The following is a 16,314-nucleotide window of genomic DNA, read 5'->3' on the forward strand; positions in this document are numbered from 1 at the left end:
TTAACGTTTATTTAACGTTATTTCTCCACACAGAAGTTACTTACATTATAGCAGCTATAAACACGGCTATAAACACCCTCACCATCCCTCACCATCCCTCACCATCCCTCACCATCCCTCACCATCCCTCTGGTGAGGGAACGAGTGTTTATAGCTGCTATAATGTAAGTAACTTCTGTTCTCTCTCTATTCTCTCTCTCTATTCTCTCTCTTTATTCTCTCTCTATTCTCTCTCTTTATTCTCTCTCTATTCTCTCTCTTTATTCTCTCTCTATTCTCTCTCTTTATTCTCTCTCTATTCTCTCTCTTTATTCTCTCTCTATTCTCTCTCTTTATTGACTCTCTCTATTCCCTCCCTCTATTCTCTCTGTTTATTCTCTCTATTCTTTCTCTTTATTCTCTCTCTATTCTGTCTTTATTCTCTCTCTATTCCCTCTCTTTATTCACTCTCTTTATTCTCTCTCTATTACCTCTCTTTATTCTCTCTCTTTATTCTCTCTGTTTATTCTCTTTATTCTCTCTCTTTATTCTCTCTTTATTCTCTCTCTTTATTCTCTCTTTCACTCTTTATTCACTCTTTATTCTCTCTCTTTATTCAGTCTTTATTCTCTTTCTCTATTCTCTCTATTCACTCTTTATTCACTCTCTTTACTCTCTCTATTCACTCTTTATTTACTCTCTATTCTCTCTTCACTCTTTATTCTCTCTTTATTCTCTCTCTTCTCTCTCTATTCACTCTCTATTCTCTCTATTCACTCTCTATTCTCTCTATTCACTCTCTATTCTCTCTATTCACTCTCTATTCTCTCTATTCACTCTTTATTCACTCTCTTTATTCTCTCTATTCTCACTCTCTTTATTCTCTCTTTATTCTCTCTTTATTCTCTCTTTCACTCTTTATTCTCTCATATTCACTCTTTATTCTCTCTTTATTCACTCTCTTTATTCACTCTCTTTATTCTCTCTTTATTCTCTCTCTTTATTCTCTCTCTTTATTCACTCTCTTTATTCACTCTCTTTATTCTCTCTTTATTCACTCTCTTTATTCTCTCTTTATTCACTCTCTTTATTCTCTCTTTATTCTCTCTTTATTCTCTTTTTATTCTCTCTATTCTCACTCTTTATTCTCTCTATTCTCACTCTTTATTCTCTCTATTCTCACTCTTTATTCTCTCTCTCTATTCACTCTTTATTCTCTCTTTATTCTCTCTATTCTCTCTCTTAATAAGACATAACCCACAAAGAAGTGTGAACTCCTCAGTCCTGAAGATTTGAGTCTTGCAGAAGTTCCATAACATTAAAAAGTTTTTAAAAGTGTAATGTTCGTTAGTATAATGTAATGTAATATAATAATAATAATGTTGATGTAATTATAATGTTGTTTGTGGTATAAGAGGAACATTATCTCCTACAGCTTTTACCTTCTTTTTTTTTGGTTATTTGTTTCTCTGTTATCTCTAAATGAAAGTATTTTAGATCATACTGATTAGCTCGACTTTATTTACATGTGACCTTAAATTAATCCCAAAATAACCAGAATACATGACTCATATTATGAAAGGCGGATTACGTCACTGATGACATTTTTTATGAAGTCTTTTGTAACTGTAACGGAATAAATTTATAAAGTAACCTCCCAACCCTGAGTATTTACTGCCACTTCCTGTTCCGGTCAGCCTTGCTTCCGGTAATGAAGAGCAGAGGAGCGCGCGCAGCGGGTGTGGGAGACAGGTGAGGATTATGACATACAGTAGCGTGGTGGTATTGAATAACGGAGGAGAGCGCGCGCTACATTACCGTAAGCTATGTAGGTAAAGTGTGTGATCATGGCTCGCGACCCAAACCGCAGTAAATATTTAAATGGTTTTCAAAACATAATATTTTGTGTTTTACCGCACTGTTTCACGTGCGTTTATTATCATTGACTTTAATTTTACATTAATAACATTCCACTATGTGTGTGTGTGTGAGAGAGAGCGAGAGAGATGCATTCACGCGCCACGAGCAGCCCGTTAACCAACACATATTCATGTCTGCAGCGCCAAACTGGACAAAGTGAAGCGAATGGGGAAAGAGAGACCGAGAGAGCTTGATGTATGACCGCATATGACCCTGCACATGTGAGCTGTACAATGTGATTATCCTGCCATTTTCAATATATTTAAGAGGTATTTTATATTAAACTATAATTTTGATGCACTGCAATAGTTCCCAGTTCACACACCACTGTCTGTTAAATATCCTCTATTATTATTATTATTATTATTATTATTATTATTATCATCATCATTATGAAAAAACTCCGTCAAATACGCATCATTCGGAAATTCAGCCTATTGTTATGAAAAAGCGAATTTCGGGGAAACATACTTTTTATTCTGAAAAAAATTATTTGATTATGATTTAAATGCAGTAGTACTTTGTTAAAAAGTGGATATTGTGAAATATTTTAAACAATAAATTTTGTCTTTTCATGGGATATTACAAAATAAATAGATAAATATAAGCACTGTCTATTTAATTACTTAATCGTTTCAAAATAAAATGGTAAATGTAATTATTGGTTTATTTAATTCATTATAAATGTAATAATTTCACTGAGAGTACTTTGGTCCTCCGAACTAGCGGACTTTCTTCAAATCAAATCAAATGCAGATCCAAATCAGCTTTAAAAAGCATGATTCTACATTATACCTGTATAAAACACATCGTATACTGCAGTTTAAATAAGATACTTCAGTTATTATTGATGTACAGCTTTTTAATTTTCTATCAGGCTTTTTCTTTTGGTTTCATTGTTTTCTTTCCTCTTCAGTTGCTGTAATGAATTGTTATGAGTGTTCTTGGCATCGATTCCTCTCGCGCACTCACGCAGACTTTCTAGTGCACTTTCGCTCTCTGTCGCTGTCGCGCACACACTCGGCCTCTCTTGCGCACTTTCGCTCTCTCTCGCGGTCGCGCACAAACTCGGCCTCTCTCACGCACTTTCACCTGTCGTTCTTTCTCTCCCTATTCGCTTCACTTTTGTCTTTTGTCCAGTTTGGCTCCTTATTTGGCGCTCAGTTTGGCGATGTTATCGAACTGTGAGCTCGGACTCGGGTTTAAATTCCGTACAGACGGTAAACAGCTGCAGTTCCCGCTCTGACCGCGTGAGGGCGCGGCTCAGCTTCAGGAAGAGAAAGCAAGGTAGTAAAAGCAGCAGATGGCGCAGTAGTTAATTACTACACACTAAAACTGTTAAGTACACAACTCAGGACTGATGGAGCTTCTTCCCAACGCTGGAGTGATTTATAACTCAGTGTACTGGGTTTCTCTACCTAGACTATTGGGTTATAACTCAGACGACTGAGTTTCTTTGTGTATTATTATTATTATTATTATTATTATTATTATTATATTTGTAAAGATACTTTGTTTTTGTTGCAATTTGTAGTCTCTCTCACACACACACACATGTAATTCTGTAATATTCAAGACTGCGGCAGTGTCTTTACAAAGCATCACAGATTTACAGTCTGTCTTTTCTGCTCAGTGTGTTGTTTTCATCCCTAATTAGTTTCTAATTTCTAATCAACCAGAAAATGATTCTGATATGAATCATTTTCTGGACGCTCAGTGTTTTCAGAATCAGAGATCAGAGAGCTAAACTGGATATCAGTCTCATCACTGCTGTGTTGTTTCATGGCTTCAGCCATGAGAGCGGCACAGAACTTAATACCATCGTATATGTTATGTAAAGTAAAATAATACAATGCTGATATACTGTATTTAGATTTGTTCACCTGACAACAACTGTTGTGCATTTTACAAAAATCCAGATAAACAAATTTCACTTTCATATAGTTCAGCTCCTGTAGACTGCAGTGTGTGATGCTCAGCATTATCTTTCAACATTTTCATGGGGCATTAAATTCAATCGATGGACAATTTCTTACACACACTACACGGCTTAACATTCCAGCAGCCCCAGTGTAAAACACTTCTAGTGTCCATTGTGTTCAGTGTGTGTTTGGGTGTTTTGGGTGTGTTAATCGTGTGTGTGTGTGTTTGGGGTGTGATTGTATTTGGGTGTGTTAATTATTTTTGTGTTTGTGTTGTGTGTTTGTGTGTGTAGCTCACACTCTGTGATGGCAGGGGAGTACTGCTCCATGGTGAACCGCGTTATAGGTGTGTTAACTATAGACGAGTGTAAAAAGCTGATGTTTCTGACTACTGACCTTCTCTCTGGGCAAAGAGTGGAGGACACACGATCAGCACTCGTCGCCATGGTAACATGCAGGGGTCAGTCACGCCCTGCGGATGTCATCATGATGGAAATATTGTTTCATCTAAAGCGCTTTGACATTCTGAAACAGATTCTGGGAAAAACCAGAGAGCAGGTGGAGGAGGAACTGAGGAGGGGTGGAATCATCTCAAATTACAGGTAACACACTTGCATATATTACAAGTAATATATAATATACAAGTAATTGTTAGTGTCCTATATTTCTGATGTGTTCATGACATGATTGAAAACACAGTTGGATCACCATTCCTGAAGGTGATCAGTAAAATGCAGGCTGTTGAATTTGAGCATGGCGGTCAAGCTCATACATCCACCTCTGCCTTCTGTCTGAGAGATTTCTCATTATATTCACAAGCGATGTTGTCTTGATCATTGAAAGTGTCTTGTCTTGTAGTTATCTCAAGTTATGGAAGTGGTTAAGACACTGGACTACTGACCGGAAGGTTGTGAGTTCAAATCACAGCAGTGTCAAGCTGCTTCCGAGTAAGGCCCTTAACCCTCAACTTCTCAGGTGTATAAATGTGATCAATGGAAGTCGCACTGGATAAGGGCATCTGCCAAATGCCATAAATGTAATCTGAACTTGATCTAAAGCTTGCTTTGTGTGTGTAGTTGACCACTGTAAGGTGTATCCACCCAAAGGCTAATGTCAGACAGATTAATGATAAAGAGATAAAGAATTTGATTAGACTGTAAATGGTGTGTGTGTGTGTAGGGTTCTGATGATGGATCTGAGTGAGAATATGGAGAGAAACGAGTTAGAGTCGATCATTTTCATGCTGCACAACAAGATAACGAAAAACCAAGCAAAGCAGATAACTGTAAGATTACACAACACTCTACACAACACTCTACACACACTATACACACACTATACACACAGCATACACACTGCACACGCTACAGTGAGGGAAAGAAGTATTTGATCCCCTGCTGATTTTGTACGTTTGCCCACTGACAAAGAAATGATCAGTCTATAATTTTAATGGTAGATTTATTTGAACAGTGAGAGACAGAATAACAACAAGAAAATCCAGAAAAACGCATGTCAAAAATGTTATAAATTGATTTGCATTTTAATGAGGGAAATAAGTATTTGACCCCCTCTCAATCAGAAAGATTTCTGGCTCCCAGGTGTCTTTTATACAGGTAACGAGCTGAGATTAGGAGCACACTCTAAAAGGGAGTGCTCCTAATATCAGTTTGTTACCTGTATAAAAGACACCTGTCCACAGAAGCAATCAATCAATCAGATTCCAAACTCTCCACCATGGCCAAGACCAAAGAGCTCTCCAAGGATGTCAGGGACAAGACTGTAGACCTACACAAGTCTGGAATGGGCTACAAGACCATTGCCAAGCAGCTTGGTGAGAAGGTGACAACAGTTGGTGCGATTATTCGCAAATGGAAGAAGCACAAAAGAACTGTCGATCTCCCTCGGCCTGGGGCTCCATGCAAGATCTCACCTCGTGGAGTTGCAATGATCATGAGAACAGTGAGGAAACAGCCCAGAACTACACGGGAGGATCTTGTCAATGATCTCAAGGCAGCTGGGACCATAGTCACCAAGAAAACAATTGGTAACACACTACGCCGTGAAGGACAGAAATCCTGCAGCGCGCGCAAGGTCCGCTGCTCAAGAAAGCACATATACATGCCCGTCTGAAGTTTGCCAATGAACATCTGAATGATTCAGAGGACAACTGGGTGAAAGTGTTGAGGTCAGATGAGACCAAAATGGAGCTCTTTGGCATCAACTCAACTCGCCGTGTTTGGAGGAGGAGGAATGCTGCCTATGACCCCAAGAACACCATCCCCACCGTCAAACATGGAGGAGGAAACATTATGCTTTGGGGGTGTTTTTCTGCTAAGGGGACAGGACAAACCTGGTGGCCAACTACAAGAAACGTCTGACCTCTGTGATTGCCAACAAGGGTTTTTCCACCAAGTACTAAGTCATGGTTTGCAGAGGGGTCAAATACTTATTTCCCTCATTAAAATGCAAATCAATTTATAAAATTTTTGACATGCGTTTTTCTGGATTTTTTTGTTGTTATTTTGTCTCTCACTGTTCAAATAAATCCACCATTAAAATTATAGAATGATCATTTCTTTGTCAGTGGGCAAACGTACAAAATCAGCAGGGGATCAAATACTTTTTTCCTTCACTGTATATACGTACCTATATTTACATATTTGGTCAAGCAAATCATATCATCATTTGGTATCAATGGATGTTAGAAGCTATTGCCCCCTTTAGCAGAAATAACTTCTTGTAGGCATTTTGGATAATTGTCCACCAGGCTTGCTGGAATTTTTTGACCACTCTTCCATACAATATTCTTTCAGGTGCAAGATGTTTGAGAGTTTTCTTGCATGTTCTGCCAGAATCAGAAATAATGAGGTTGACACACATCTTTCAAGTCTGCAATATCTTACAAATTTAATGATTGCAAGAAAAATAACCCAAAACAAACAGAATCACTCCGAAAGCACCACTCTTGAGGGCTGGTGAAGGCCAAAATAATACACAAAAAAGTTGCTATCTTGCCCCGTATCAATTTAACTAACCTAACAAAAAAAGGTATGTCAAAAGAAAATACAGAACCTAACCTGCCTCCCTAACTGAGGCAAAAACAGCGAACAAAAGATAGACCGAAAAAAATAAACGGCACCCACCTCCTACAGCTTTCGTGACAGCAAAAAAAGAAATATTTACAATGAAAGATATATTTACAATTCAGGCGTACACTCAGCCACAACATAAGACAAAACAGGGGAATGGGACAACACAGTATCCTACCACTCACTTTTTTCACTCATACACAATACAACAAGCAAGCGATTTCACTCAAACACCAGGAAAAACATTCGCTACTCAATCGTACACACGAAATCACAGACACACCACCCGTCCGCGTTCCTGCCGACATAACGTTCTTCCTCCTTTTTAAAAGACGCAGAATCTTCTCCTCTCCGATCCCCATGCAGCACGTCCAATTAGGGCGGCGCGACCTGTGAGAGCGAAACAGGGGAGGGAGGGAGAGAGAACACACCCACATAATACGTGTCCTGATGTAACAGACATCACCCCACAACATTTCAATGGGATTCAAATCCGGGCTTTGACTAGGCCATTCCATAACCCTCCATTTCAAGTCATTCCTTGGTGGATTTGCTGGTGTGCTTCGGATCATTACCCTGTAGAAAGGTCCACTTTCAGTTCAATTTCAACTTTCAGACAGATGGCCTCACATTATCTTCAAGCGCTCTTTGATATGATGCAGAATTCATAGTTGAATCAGTGAATGCATGCTGTCCATTCCCTGAAGCAGCGAAGCAACCCCAAACTATAACATTTCCACCACCATGTTTCACAGTTGGTATGAGGTGCTTCAGCTGAAAAGCTATCTTTGGTCTCTGGCAAACATGTCTACTGTTACTGTGATCAAACAAGTCTATTCGTCTGTCCAGAGCACATTATTCCAAAAGGCCTGGTCTTTGTCTATATGCTCATCGGCAAACTGTAGTCCTGCGAAGGCTTTTTCCTGGCATGCCTCCCATGCAAGTCAAATTTGTGCAATCTCTTTCTGATTGTAGAAGCATGCACTTTGACACGAACAGCTGCAAGACTTACTGGCAGAGACTGTGATGAAATTTTGGGGTTCTTGGAGACTTATTTTTGCAGCAGACAGTCTGCTCTTGGGCTGAATTTGCTGGGATGGCTGGTCCTGGACTAATCAGCAGTCGTTTGAAATCCATTTGTAGATGATTTTCCTTACAGTGGAATGATGTATTTCAAATAATTTGGAGATCTTTTTAAATCCCTCGCCAGACTCATAGGCATCCACAACCTTTTTTCTGAAGGACTTCCAGAACTCTTTAGATCTTAGCATGATGACACCACACACCTCAATAACAAAGGGAACACAAGACACTAGATATGAGAGGGGTGTAAATAAGACCGGTTTCACTTGCACTCCCTAAGCAGGTTCAACACCCGATTCTAATTTTATGGATTTGAAGTTGTGATAAATGTAGGGGTGTACTTACTTTTTCCATGTGACTGATCTGTTTTTTGTTCATTTAAATAGTGAAAATTACTACAAAATGTCATGTTCGTGATAGTGATAGAGTGCATCACCTTTATTAAAAGGCACTGTTTCACAGAGGATCAAATGTTTTCTTGTCCAAATATGTCAAAAAAAGCCAACAGTTTCCACAGGGTGTACTTATTTTTTCATATGACTGTACACTCACACACACATACACACACACACACACACACACACACGATCCCCTCCAAAAATATTGGAACAGCAAGTTCAATTCTTTTCACTATACATTGAAGACATTTGGGTTTGAAATCAAAAGATGAATATGAGACGATATATTAGAATTTCAGCTTTCATTCCCTCATATTTACATCTAAATGTGTTAAACAGCTTTCGAACATGGCACCTTTTGTTTTAACCCACCCATTTTTTTCAAGTGATCAAAAATATTGGAATACATGACTAGTGTTTTTTTGCTGCCCAGGTGTGTCCTGTTATATGATTGTTTAAAGAATTAAGAGCGCTGAAAATCTACTCTTGGTTTCAGCCCAGGGTTTCACCTGCGAAGGCTTTATTTGTTGTTAAAAAGGATAAATCAACAAGGGAGTTGATCAAATACTCTATGCCCATGAACGCTCCAGATCTGCTCCTTTACCTAAGAGAAAAAGGAAATGAAACTCTACAGTGCCCCATGACTTCCAGCTAAACTTTTTACATAAACACATGATGATGTCACTTCCTGACTTCCTGCAGCAAAGACAGAAACACAGCTCTGTGTGTGTGTGTGTGTGTGTGTGTGTGTGTGTTTGTGTGTGTGTAGAGTTTTCTGGATGTGGTCTGTGTGTTGGAGCAGACAGGAGAGGTGTCAAGTGTGAAGTTGGAGCTGATTGAAGAGTGTGTGAGGAACATCAGGAGAAATGACCTGATCAAAAAAATTCAGTCATACAGAGGTACAGACACTTTTATGATGATGATGATTATTATGTGCTATATTTAATTGCCATTTAATTAGCAACTACAGCCTCAGTATCTGAAAGGCCTGTACTCACATTGTGTATTGTGTTCTGCAGTGTGTGAGACAGTGAAGCTCTCTGTGTGTGAGACTGGAGTTCAGCACAGTCAGGTTTGAGAATATTCCTCTTTAACCATAATCCCTTCTCCTCCATTTCTGTAATCTACTCCTTATATCCCTTAGCCCTTACATATAAACCAAAGGGCTCTTAGCCCCATCACCCCTAACTATTAACTCCCTGTTGTCTTGTGTTTGTGTGTGTGTGTGTATTAGGTTTCTGTAGATGAGTATAATATGAATTATGATCTTCGGGGAGTGTGTGTGATTATAGACTCCACTGGCAATGGTGGAGGTAAGCTTGTACACACACATGCGCGCACACACACACACACACACACCTTACCCCCAGTGTTATGCACTATTCTGATCTCTGTTTTGCAGCGCTGCTGACACACACGTTCAGGCAGCTTGGCTTCCACGTGTTTCCTTACACACAGACAGAAGTGTGTGAAGTATGTGAAGTGAATTTAATAATGAAGACCATCAACCAGAACTCAATCCTCCAGAGAGCTGCCGTGTTCACCTGCTTCATGCTGAACACCCACACACATGCCTCACACACACCTCCACTGAACACACACATTAAGTTGATGGAGGCTTGTGTGGAGTGTGAGATGCTGAAAAAGAAACCCAAACTATTCTTCAATCATACAATCAGATCAGATCAGAATCTTCAGACTGACGCACTACCCTGCACCACACACACTCCTCACACACATCCACTACACAATGCTGAAGATGTGCTGTGGAGTGTGTGTGAGACAGGGGTTGAGGTTCTAGATGGGAATGAACACAACTCTGTCTACCTGCAGTCAATAAGCTCCGCCCTCCTGCAAGGTCACACCAGGTATGAACATGTGACCAATGAAACAAGAATTACGTGAGAGGTTAACAAACACTGGAGTGTGTAATGCTGTGAAATTAAAGTGTGTAGTGTGAGGGTAGGTGATGCCGTAGTGTGTTCTGCTGTGACAGTAAAGTGTATGGCGTGTGTAATGGTGTAACACTGTAAGGCTGGATTGTGTAATGTTGGGTTGTATGATGCTGAACTGTGTAACAATGTAGTGTCTAACATCAGAGTGTGTTTCTGTTTGTAGGAGGCTTCATGTGCTTGATGCCCTCATTGAAGTTAACAGAGAGATTTTGGAACACAATCTGAGAAATCCAGACAACAGACATCACCTCACATTCACACATACACTGCGCAAGAGGTTGTACCTATAACACACACACACACACACAAACACACACACTGCACAAGAGGTTGTACCTATAACACACACTGCGCAAGAGGTTGTACCTATAAAACACACACACACACACACACACTGCACAAGAGGTTGTACCTATAACACACACATACACATATATATATACACACACACTGCGCAAGAGGTTGTACCTGTAACACACACCTACACATACACTGCACAAGAGGTTGTACCTAACACACACACACAGACTGCGCAAGAGGTTGTACGTATAATACACACACATACACACACGCAAAAAAGTCTGTACCTATAACATACACCACAGAATTGAACTCCTTTTGAAATCCGTATTTATTCTTATTTATAGATATAAATACCAGCACATTTTTTTATATACACAAGAAGTGAAATCACAAAGTTTTTCAGCTCTAGAGCCATAGAGCAATGATGTAGCTGAGTGACGTATAGCAGTAATGTATTTCAGAGGTATAGCTCAGTGATCTACAATCATAGAGCAGTACATTATGCAGTGATGTAGCTCAGAGGTGTAGGCAGTGCAGGTGCAGCTCAGAAATGCTCTATGGATACATAATTAATTTCATTTAACTATCAGACTGTAAGTTTAACATGTTTAGGCTTATTTGTGTGAAATTTAACTTGGGCAGCTTAATAATAATAATAATAATAATAATCTTGCTAACAGGAAAACAGAGTTAATGAATATTATGTATTGAATATCTCATAACACTGTTGTTTATACTTTATTAAAATATACAGTGTAGAGTGTTAAAATGCCAAATAAAACAGTAGCGCATTTTACTCCTCTTTTCTCTTCTGTAATTTCCTGGAACATCTTAAACACAACATGCAGCATTTCATCATCACTGTGACTACAATCACCGTGACAACCAGCAGAAAGCCAAACACATCAAGACTGTGATACTGGAACCAATTAAGTTTATGTGCAGCTGAACGTAGATGCTCTGCCCCTTTATGCCTCATTACGTATTCTGTCCAATAAACTGCGAGGTCCAGCGGCTTTACTGGTTGATCGTTGTGAAGAGCAGATAGTTTCATCATCCTCTCTTTATAACTGCAGAAGAGACATAGTCAACAAATATAATCAGATTAAGGCTGCAACAACTAATCGACAAAATTGATAAGATTAAATGAGAGTTCACAACAAATATCACTGACAACTAAGAGTCAATCTCAAAGCTTTGGAGTCAATTCCACACACACACGCACACACACAGTGATTCGTTCAGTGAGAATGCAGGTTAAGATATACAGTTGGCAAAAATGTACAGAATACCATCACCCTTGCACTTGATATTCTGTGACTGATTATTTGATAAATTTTCTGTTATTTAATTATGCTTAGTTATGAGTTCTGTAGTAGTATTAGCTGATTGGAGTGCTGCCAAGAAATTATTATAATTGTTAGCTGAAAATATAAACCAGACATATTCGAATTACATTCTAACTTATACTCTGGAGATTAGTTAATATAACAAAAATAATTAGACATAATCAGAGATAATATAATCTAACAATCTTATATAGTCAAACGTTATTAGACATTCAGACAAACACGTCTAATGGGACACAGGTTTAATTAATCAAATACAAGTCTAATTAATCAAACACTGCTGTAATCAGACAGCTGTAAGTAGACACAGCTATACTTGGACAAATGTCTCACCTGCTGTCATTGATGATGGCATCTAGGGCGTCAACTAGCAGATCAGCTGTGATGTCATAGAAGTTCAAGACCACACCCACTCCACGACTGACCAATCGCTTCACATTATCGCCCTGATCGCCAAAGAGTGGCATCATCACCATGGGAACAGCGTGGCAAATCCCCTCATAGATACCATGTGAGCCACCATGAGTAATGAATGCTCTTGCCTTTGGGTGACCTTTAAAAATTTTTTTAAAGAATATTCTAGAACAGATATGATGTGGCTTAGTAAAAAACAAAAAAAAACAAACAAACAAATTCACTGATGAAGGAACACTTTTGACATACCCAGAAGGTCGTTCTGGGGAAGCCACTTCATCAGCTTCACATTCGCAGGAACTTCATGAGGAACTTCACCCATGTACCTCCACAACACCTGTACACACACACACACACACACACACACACACACACACACACACACAGGAGTTCGTCTGTCGATTTCGACGAAGACTGAAGTTTCCATTTCCGCCTCCGTTATGGAGAACACAAACTGGAACTCGACTTGTGCGTGAATTGGATTAAAGTGAGGAAGACTTGCGCAGCATCGGCCGCACTCTCACTTCCCGGTGACCGCCATGATCCAGTGGCAAGACTGAGTCAAGACCACTGAAGATGACCCCCAGATTCATACACTCATTCATACACCCATTCATACACTTCGGACACGCCAGTCCACCTACCATGCGTGTCTTTGGACTGGGGGAGGAAACCGGAGGAAATCCCTGCAGCACGGGGAGAACATGCAAACTCCGCACACACAGGGTGAGAATCGAATCCCCAACCCTGGCGGTGTGAGGCGAACGTGCTAACCACTAAATGCCACACACACACAGACAGAGAATATAAAGAATGCGGGTTTTGTGTGTGTGTTTTTACTCTTTGAGGGATTCTGCTGAAGGCCTGGAAGAAAATGGCTGCTTTCTCCTTTGGCATCGCTGGCACTAAAGAGCCGAGTGTGAAGACTACAATTCCGTGTTCTGATCCTTCCACAAACTCCAACACCTCCTTTACCACACACACACACACAGACATAGATTTACTACTAGTAAAATAAATAAGGTTTCTGTTCTGCACAGTGTTTATTACTGTAAACAATCATAAAGAAGAGAAAGACACGCGTGTATAACGCAATCATTACTGCTATTAATATGAAAGGTTTGAGATGTATTACGAATGTGGAGTGGAGTAATAAAGTGATGCTTTGGTCAGGGATCTTGGATAGCTTTCCCATAATCCCATGTGGTAGTGGGACTGAATGTGAAGGTGGTAATGTGAGTTCTAGGAATAACTTTTATTCTTCTATGAAGAACAACTTTTAAATTACAGGACATGCAGAAGATTATTACACATATTTCCAGTTCATGTCAGTGTTGATTATTTAAATCAGTCTATTTCTCAATTGTAAGTGATATTTGGCTGCTTTAAATAGTAAGTAAATAATATAAAAACTATTTGAGTCCCTAGTCCTCCAAACTGTTTGTTTGTTGGAGAGTGGACAGCTTGGTTCTAGCTTTTTAAATAAAAACATTAATCTGGTGACTGCTTTGCTCAGAGAGGAATGTGTGTGTCACTCACCGGGTCCAGAGGTTTAGTAACAGCACAGTTCAGTCCTCCGATCAGCACAGTGTTGGGTGCTTGTGGCTTAGGGAACTCTAAGGTGAAGTCATATCTCAGCAGCCACACAGCAGCTGTGTTTAGGATCTCAGGCATACTGACGCTGCGTTGCAGGAACCGTGATGCCACATCATCAAACCACCAGTAAAGCAGCTTACACATCACTGGTTCCAGCATATACACCACCACGTTTAACACGCGTTCAGTGAAGCACATACGGTCAGTGTTTTTAGTGAAAAAACGGGGGCTGTAGGAAGGAGGGTCAGGACAGACAGTGGCAATGGCATCCATCCCGCATGGTAAACCTCGTAGCATGTAGATGGCAGGCAGAGACAGATTAAAAGCTAAAACTGCTCCACTTGGTATCATAGGGTCTGTCAGTACCGCATCAAACTCCTGCTTCCTTAAAAACTCCACCAGCTCATAGTTAAATAACAAACTCTCACTTGTGGAGATCATCAGATTCATAATTTCTCTCATGTGTTTCAGTTTCCCTGAGATTCTCTCCATCAGACCTGGTCTTGTACCAATCAGTTGCTCGGAATTTTTCATCAGTTGGTTAAATAGATCCTGCGTGTATGGAACCGGAAACGTTTTGCTCATGTAGTGCTTCCCAGAGTCCAAACGCATGCTGACCTCCGGCATCAACACCAGCACGGTGTGGCCTCTGCGGCCCAGTTCCTCTGCCACGGCCTTCATCACGGTCCAGTGACTCCCGTCCATTGGCACCACCAGCAGCCTGCCGGTACCATTTCTCTCACTAGGTCCTGCTGTGCCTTCAAAGCTCCCAAAATTGCTTGTTCCTTCAGGCCCGCCGATTTTCTCAGAACCATCAGAATGGCCTGAAAACGTCTGTTCAGTAACACTAGCCTTAGCCAAAGCCAGAAGCAGAACAACAAGCAGATACACAGCACACAAACACACCATGTTTATGTCCAAATTCTGTCTTTTCATCCCTGTGTCTCTCTGAGACTCTGAAGCCGAAAGCTTCTTAAAAACGTGTGAGGTTTATCTAGTTTGTGGAGACCAAAGTCCACACAACCTGTGTGTGTGTTTTTTTTTTTTTTCCCCTGGGGGGGGCCTTAGGTGTAATTCATTACTCAGCGTTTTTACAGGAAAATAAATAAACTGCTAGTAAAATAAGCTAAACTGAATTATTTAAATTACATCTCATAGACAAAATGATAAAAGTTTAAAGCTGCTATGACTTCAGATTAATGTAAATTATTTTTTAAATCATGCATGCTTTACCATTGTGAATGTAATTATAAGAAAACTATTTTAATTCCTCAGTTACTCAAAGTGTTGGTGAGTCGTGTTTGTGTTTCCCAGAACGTTTCTTCTCGCTTTAGCCTTAACTGTATTTCTGAAGTCATAGGTTATGACAACTATGATCACACCAACTACGTTTACATGGACAGCAGTATTGACCTTACTTTGATAAAGATAATGTGATTAAGGTGTTTACTGCACATGAGTCGCTTTTAGAATACTCCTGTCATGCTCCCGTTTTACATGTTATAGAACATAATTAGATTAACAGCCCACGTTGTTAAGTCACCGCGCCACGCAGTCCGACATACCTCCCTTTCACGTAACAACATACAGTTCGTCTTCGTTATGGTACCGTATACAGTTTTGGGTGTTTTTATTTAATCTTTAATTAAATATATTAATTGACATGTGGAGTACTCCTATTTTAGTCTCATAATTGCCGTGTATTACAGACATGTAATCACCTTAATCACATGAAAATCGTGTGAGAGTTTTCACCGTATTTTGCGACAGGACACGATTACACACGGCAGTTTTACGGCGAACAAGAGAATTCGGCTGTGTCCCAAACCGCATACTTGCCTACTATAGGCCTGTAGTGGGGAAAAATACATGAATCTCGGCTACTATATAGACGGTAATTACGCGGTTTGAGACGCAGCCCACGGCTTCAAGCAGTTGTCTATTAACACAGCACAGCATGACAAATAATTAACTGACAAAGCGTTTGTAAAAAAAAAAAAAAAAAAACATGCAAAACTGTATACGGTACCATAACGAAGACGAACTGTATATTGATACGTGAAATTCTGGAGGGACGTCAGACAGCGTGGCGCGGTGACGTAGGCTGTTAATCTAATTATGTTGTATAACATGTAAAACGGGAACATGACAGGAGTATTCTAAAAGCGACTCATGTAAACGCCTTAATCACATTATTATCTTAAATCAGAGGAAGGTCAATAATTAGATTACTGCTGTCCATGCAAATGTAGGAATGATTTAGAGGCAATCACTATGTGAACAGAATCAGTGAGCTTTTATTTTAT

General features: G+C 39.8%; 2 protein-coding genes across 13 annotated transcripts; one reads left to right on the plus strand and one right to left on the minus strand.

Moving 5' to 3' along the window:
- Positions 1–1,581: 1,581 nt before the first annotated feature.
- On the plus strand, positions 1,582–11,445 carry cflara (CASP8 and FADD-like apoptosis regulator a). 12 transcript variants are annotated; one of them, XM_017459077.3, is made up of 9 exons: positions 1,582–1,731; positions 2,040–2,134; positions 4,115–4,423; positions 5,001–5,106; positions 9,161–9,290; positions 9,411–9,463; positions 9,626–9,704; positions 9,794–10,259; positions 10,510–11,445. In XM_017459077.3, exons 2-9 carry the CDS (start codon positions 2,097–2,099, stop codon positions 10,634–10,636), a joined length of 1,308 nt encoding a protein of 435 aa, XP_017314566.1. In that variant the 5' UTR covers positions 1,582–1,731; positions 2,040–2,096; the 3' UTR covers positions 10,637–11,445. The 12 variants fall into 12 exon arrangements, 10 of the variants coding, with proteins under 10 accessions (XP_017314566.1, XP_017314568.1, XP_017314572.1 ...); XM_017459079.3 differs by having other exon boundaries at positions 2,040–2,120; XM_053676690.1 differs by lacking the exon at positions 2,040–2,134 and having other exon boundaries at positions 1,603–1,731; positions 10,510–10,675; positions 10,752–11,445.
- LOC108259503 (UDP-glucuronosyltransferase 1A5) lies at positions 10,960–15,887 on the minus strand. The gene is made up of 5 exons (XM_017459053.3): positions 13,952–15,887; positions 13,253–13,381; positions 12,662–12,749; positions 12,332–12,551; positions 10,960–11,719 (listed from the first exon to the last, which is right to left on the minus strand). The coding sequence occupies exons 1-5, from the start codon at positions 14,942–14,944 to the stop codon at positions 11,443–11,445; spliced, it is 1,707 nt and encodes a 568-aa protein (XP_017314542.1). The 5' UTR covers positions 14,945–15,887; the 3' UTR covers positions 10,960–11,442.
- Between the last annotated feature and the right edge of the window lie 427 nt (positions 15,888–16,314).

The sequence above is a fragment of the Ictalurus punctatus genome, chromosome 27, assembly GCF_001660625.3.
Source record: "Ictalurus punctatus breed USDA103 chromosome 27, Coco_2.0, whole genome shotgun sequence".
Lineage (NCBI taxonomy): Eukaryota > Metazoa > Chordata > Actinopteri > Siluriformes > Ictaluridae > Ictalurus > Ictalurus punctatus.

Bases quoted from the DNA above. Each gene is read 5' to 3' on its own strand.
- cflara (XM_017459076.2), top strand. From the start codon at position 1,691: ATGAAGAGCAGAGGAGCGCGCGCAGCGGGTGTGGGAGACAG. The intron at 4,424-5,000 runs GTAACACACTTG...GTGTGTGTGTAG, and splicing joins GGAATCATCTCAAATTACAG to GGTTCTGATGATGGATCTGA. The intron at 9,464-9,625 runs GTTTGAGAATAT...TGTGTGTATTAG, and splicing joins CTGGAGTTCAGCACAGTCAG to GTTTCTGTAGATGAGTATAA.
- LOC108259503 (XM_017459053.3), bottom strand. From the start codon at position 14,944: ATGAAAAGACAGAATTTGGACATAAACATGGTGTGTTTGTGTGCTGTG. The intron at 13,382-13,951 runs GTGAGTGACACA...TGTGTGGTAAAG, and splicing joins TTACTAAACCTCTGGACCCG to GAGGTGTTGGAGTTTGTGGA. The intron at 11,720-12,331 runs GTGAGACATTTG...TCTCTTCTGCAG, and splicing joins GCCATCATCAATGACAGCAG to TTATAAAGAGAGGATGATGA.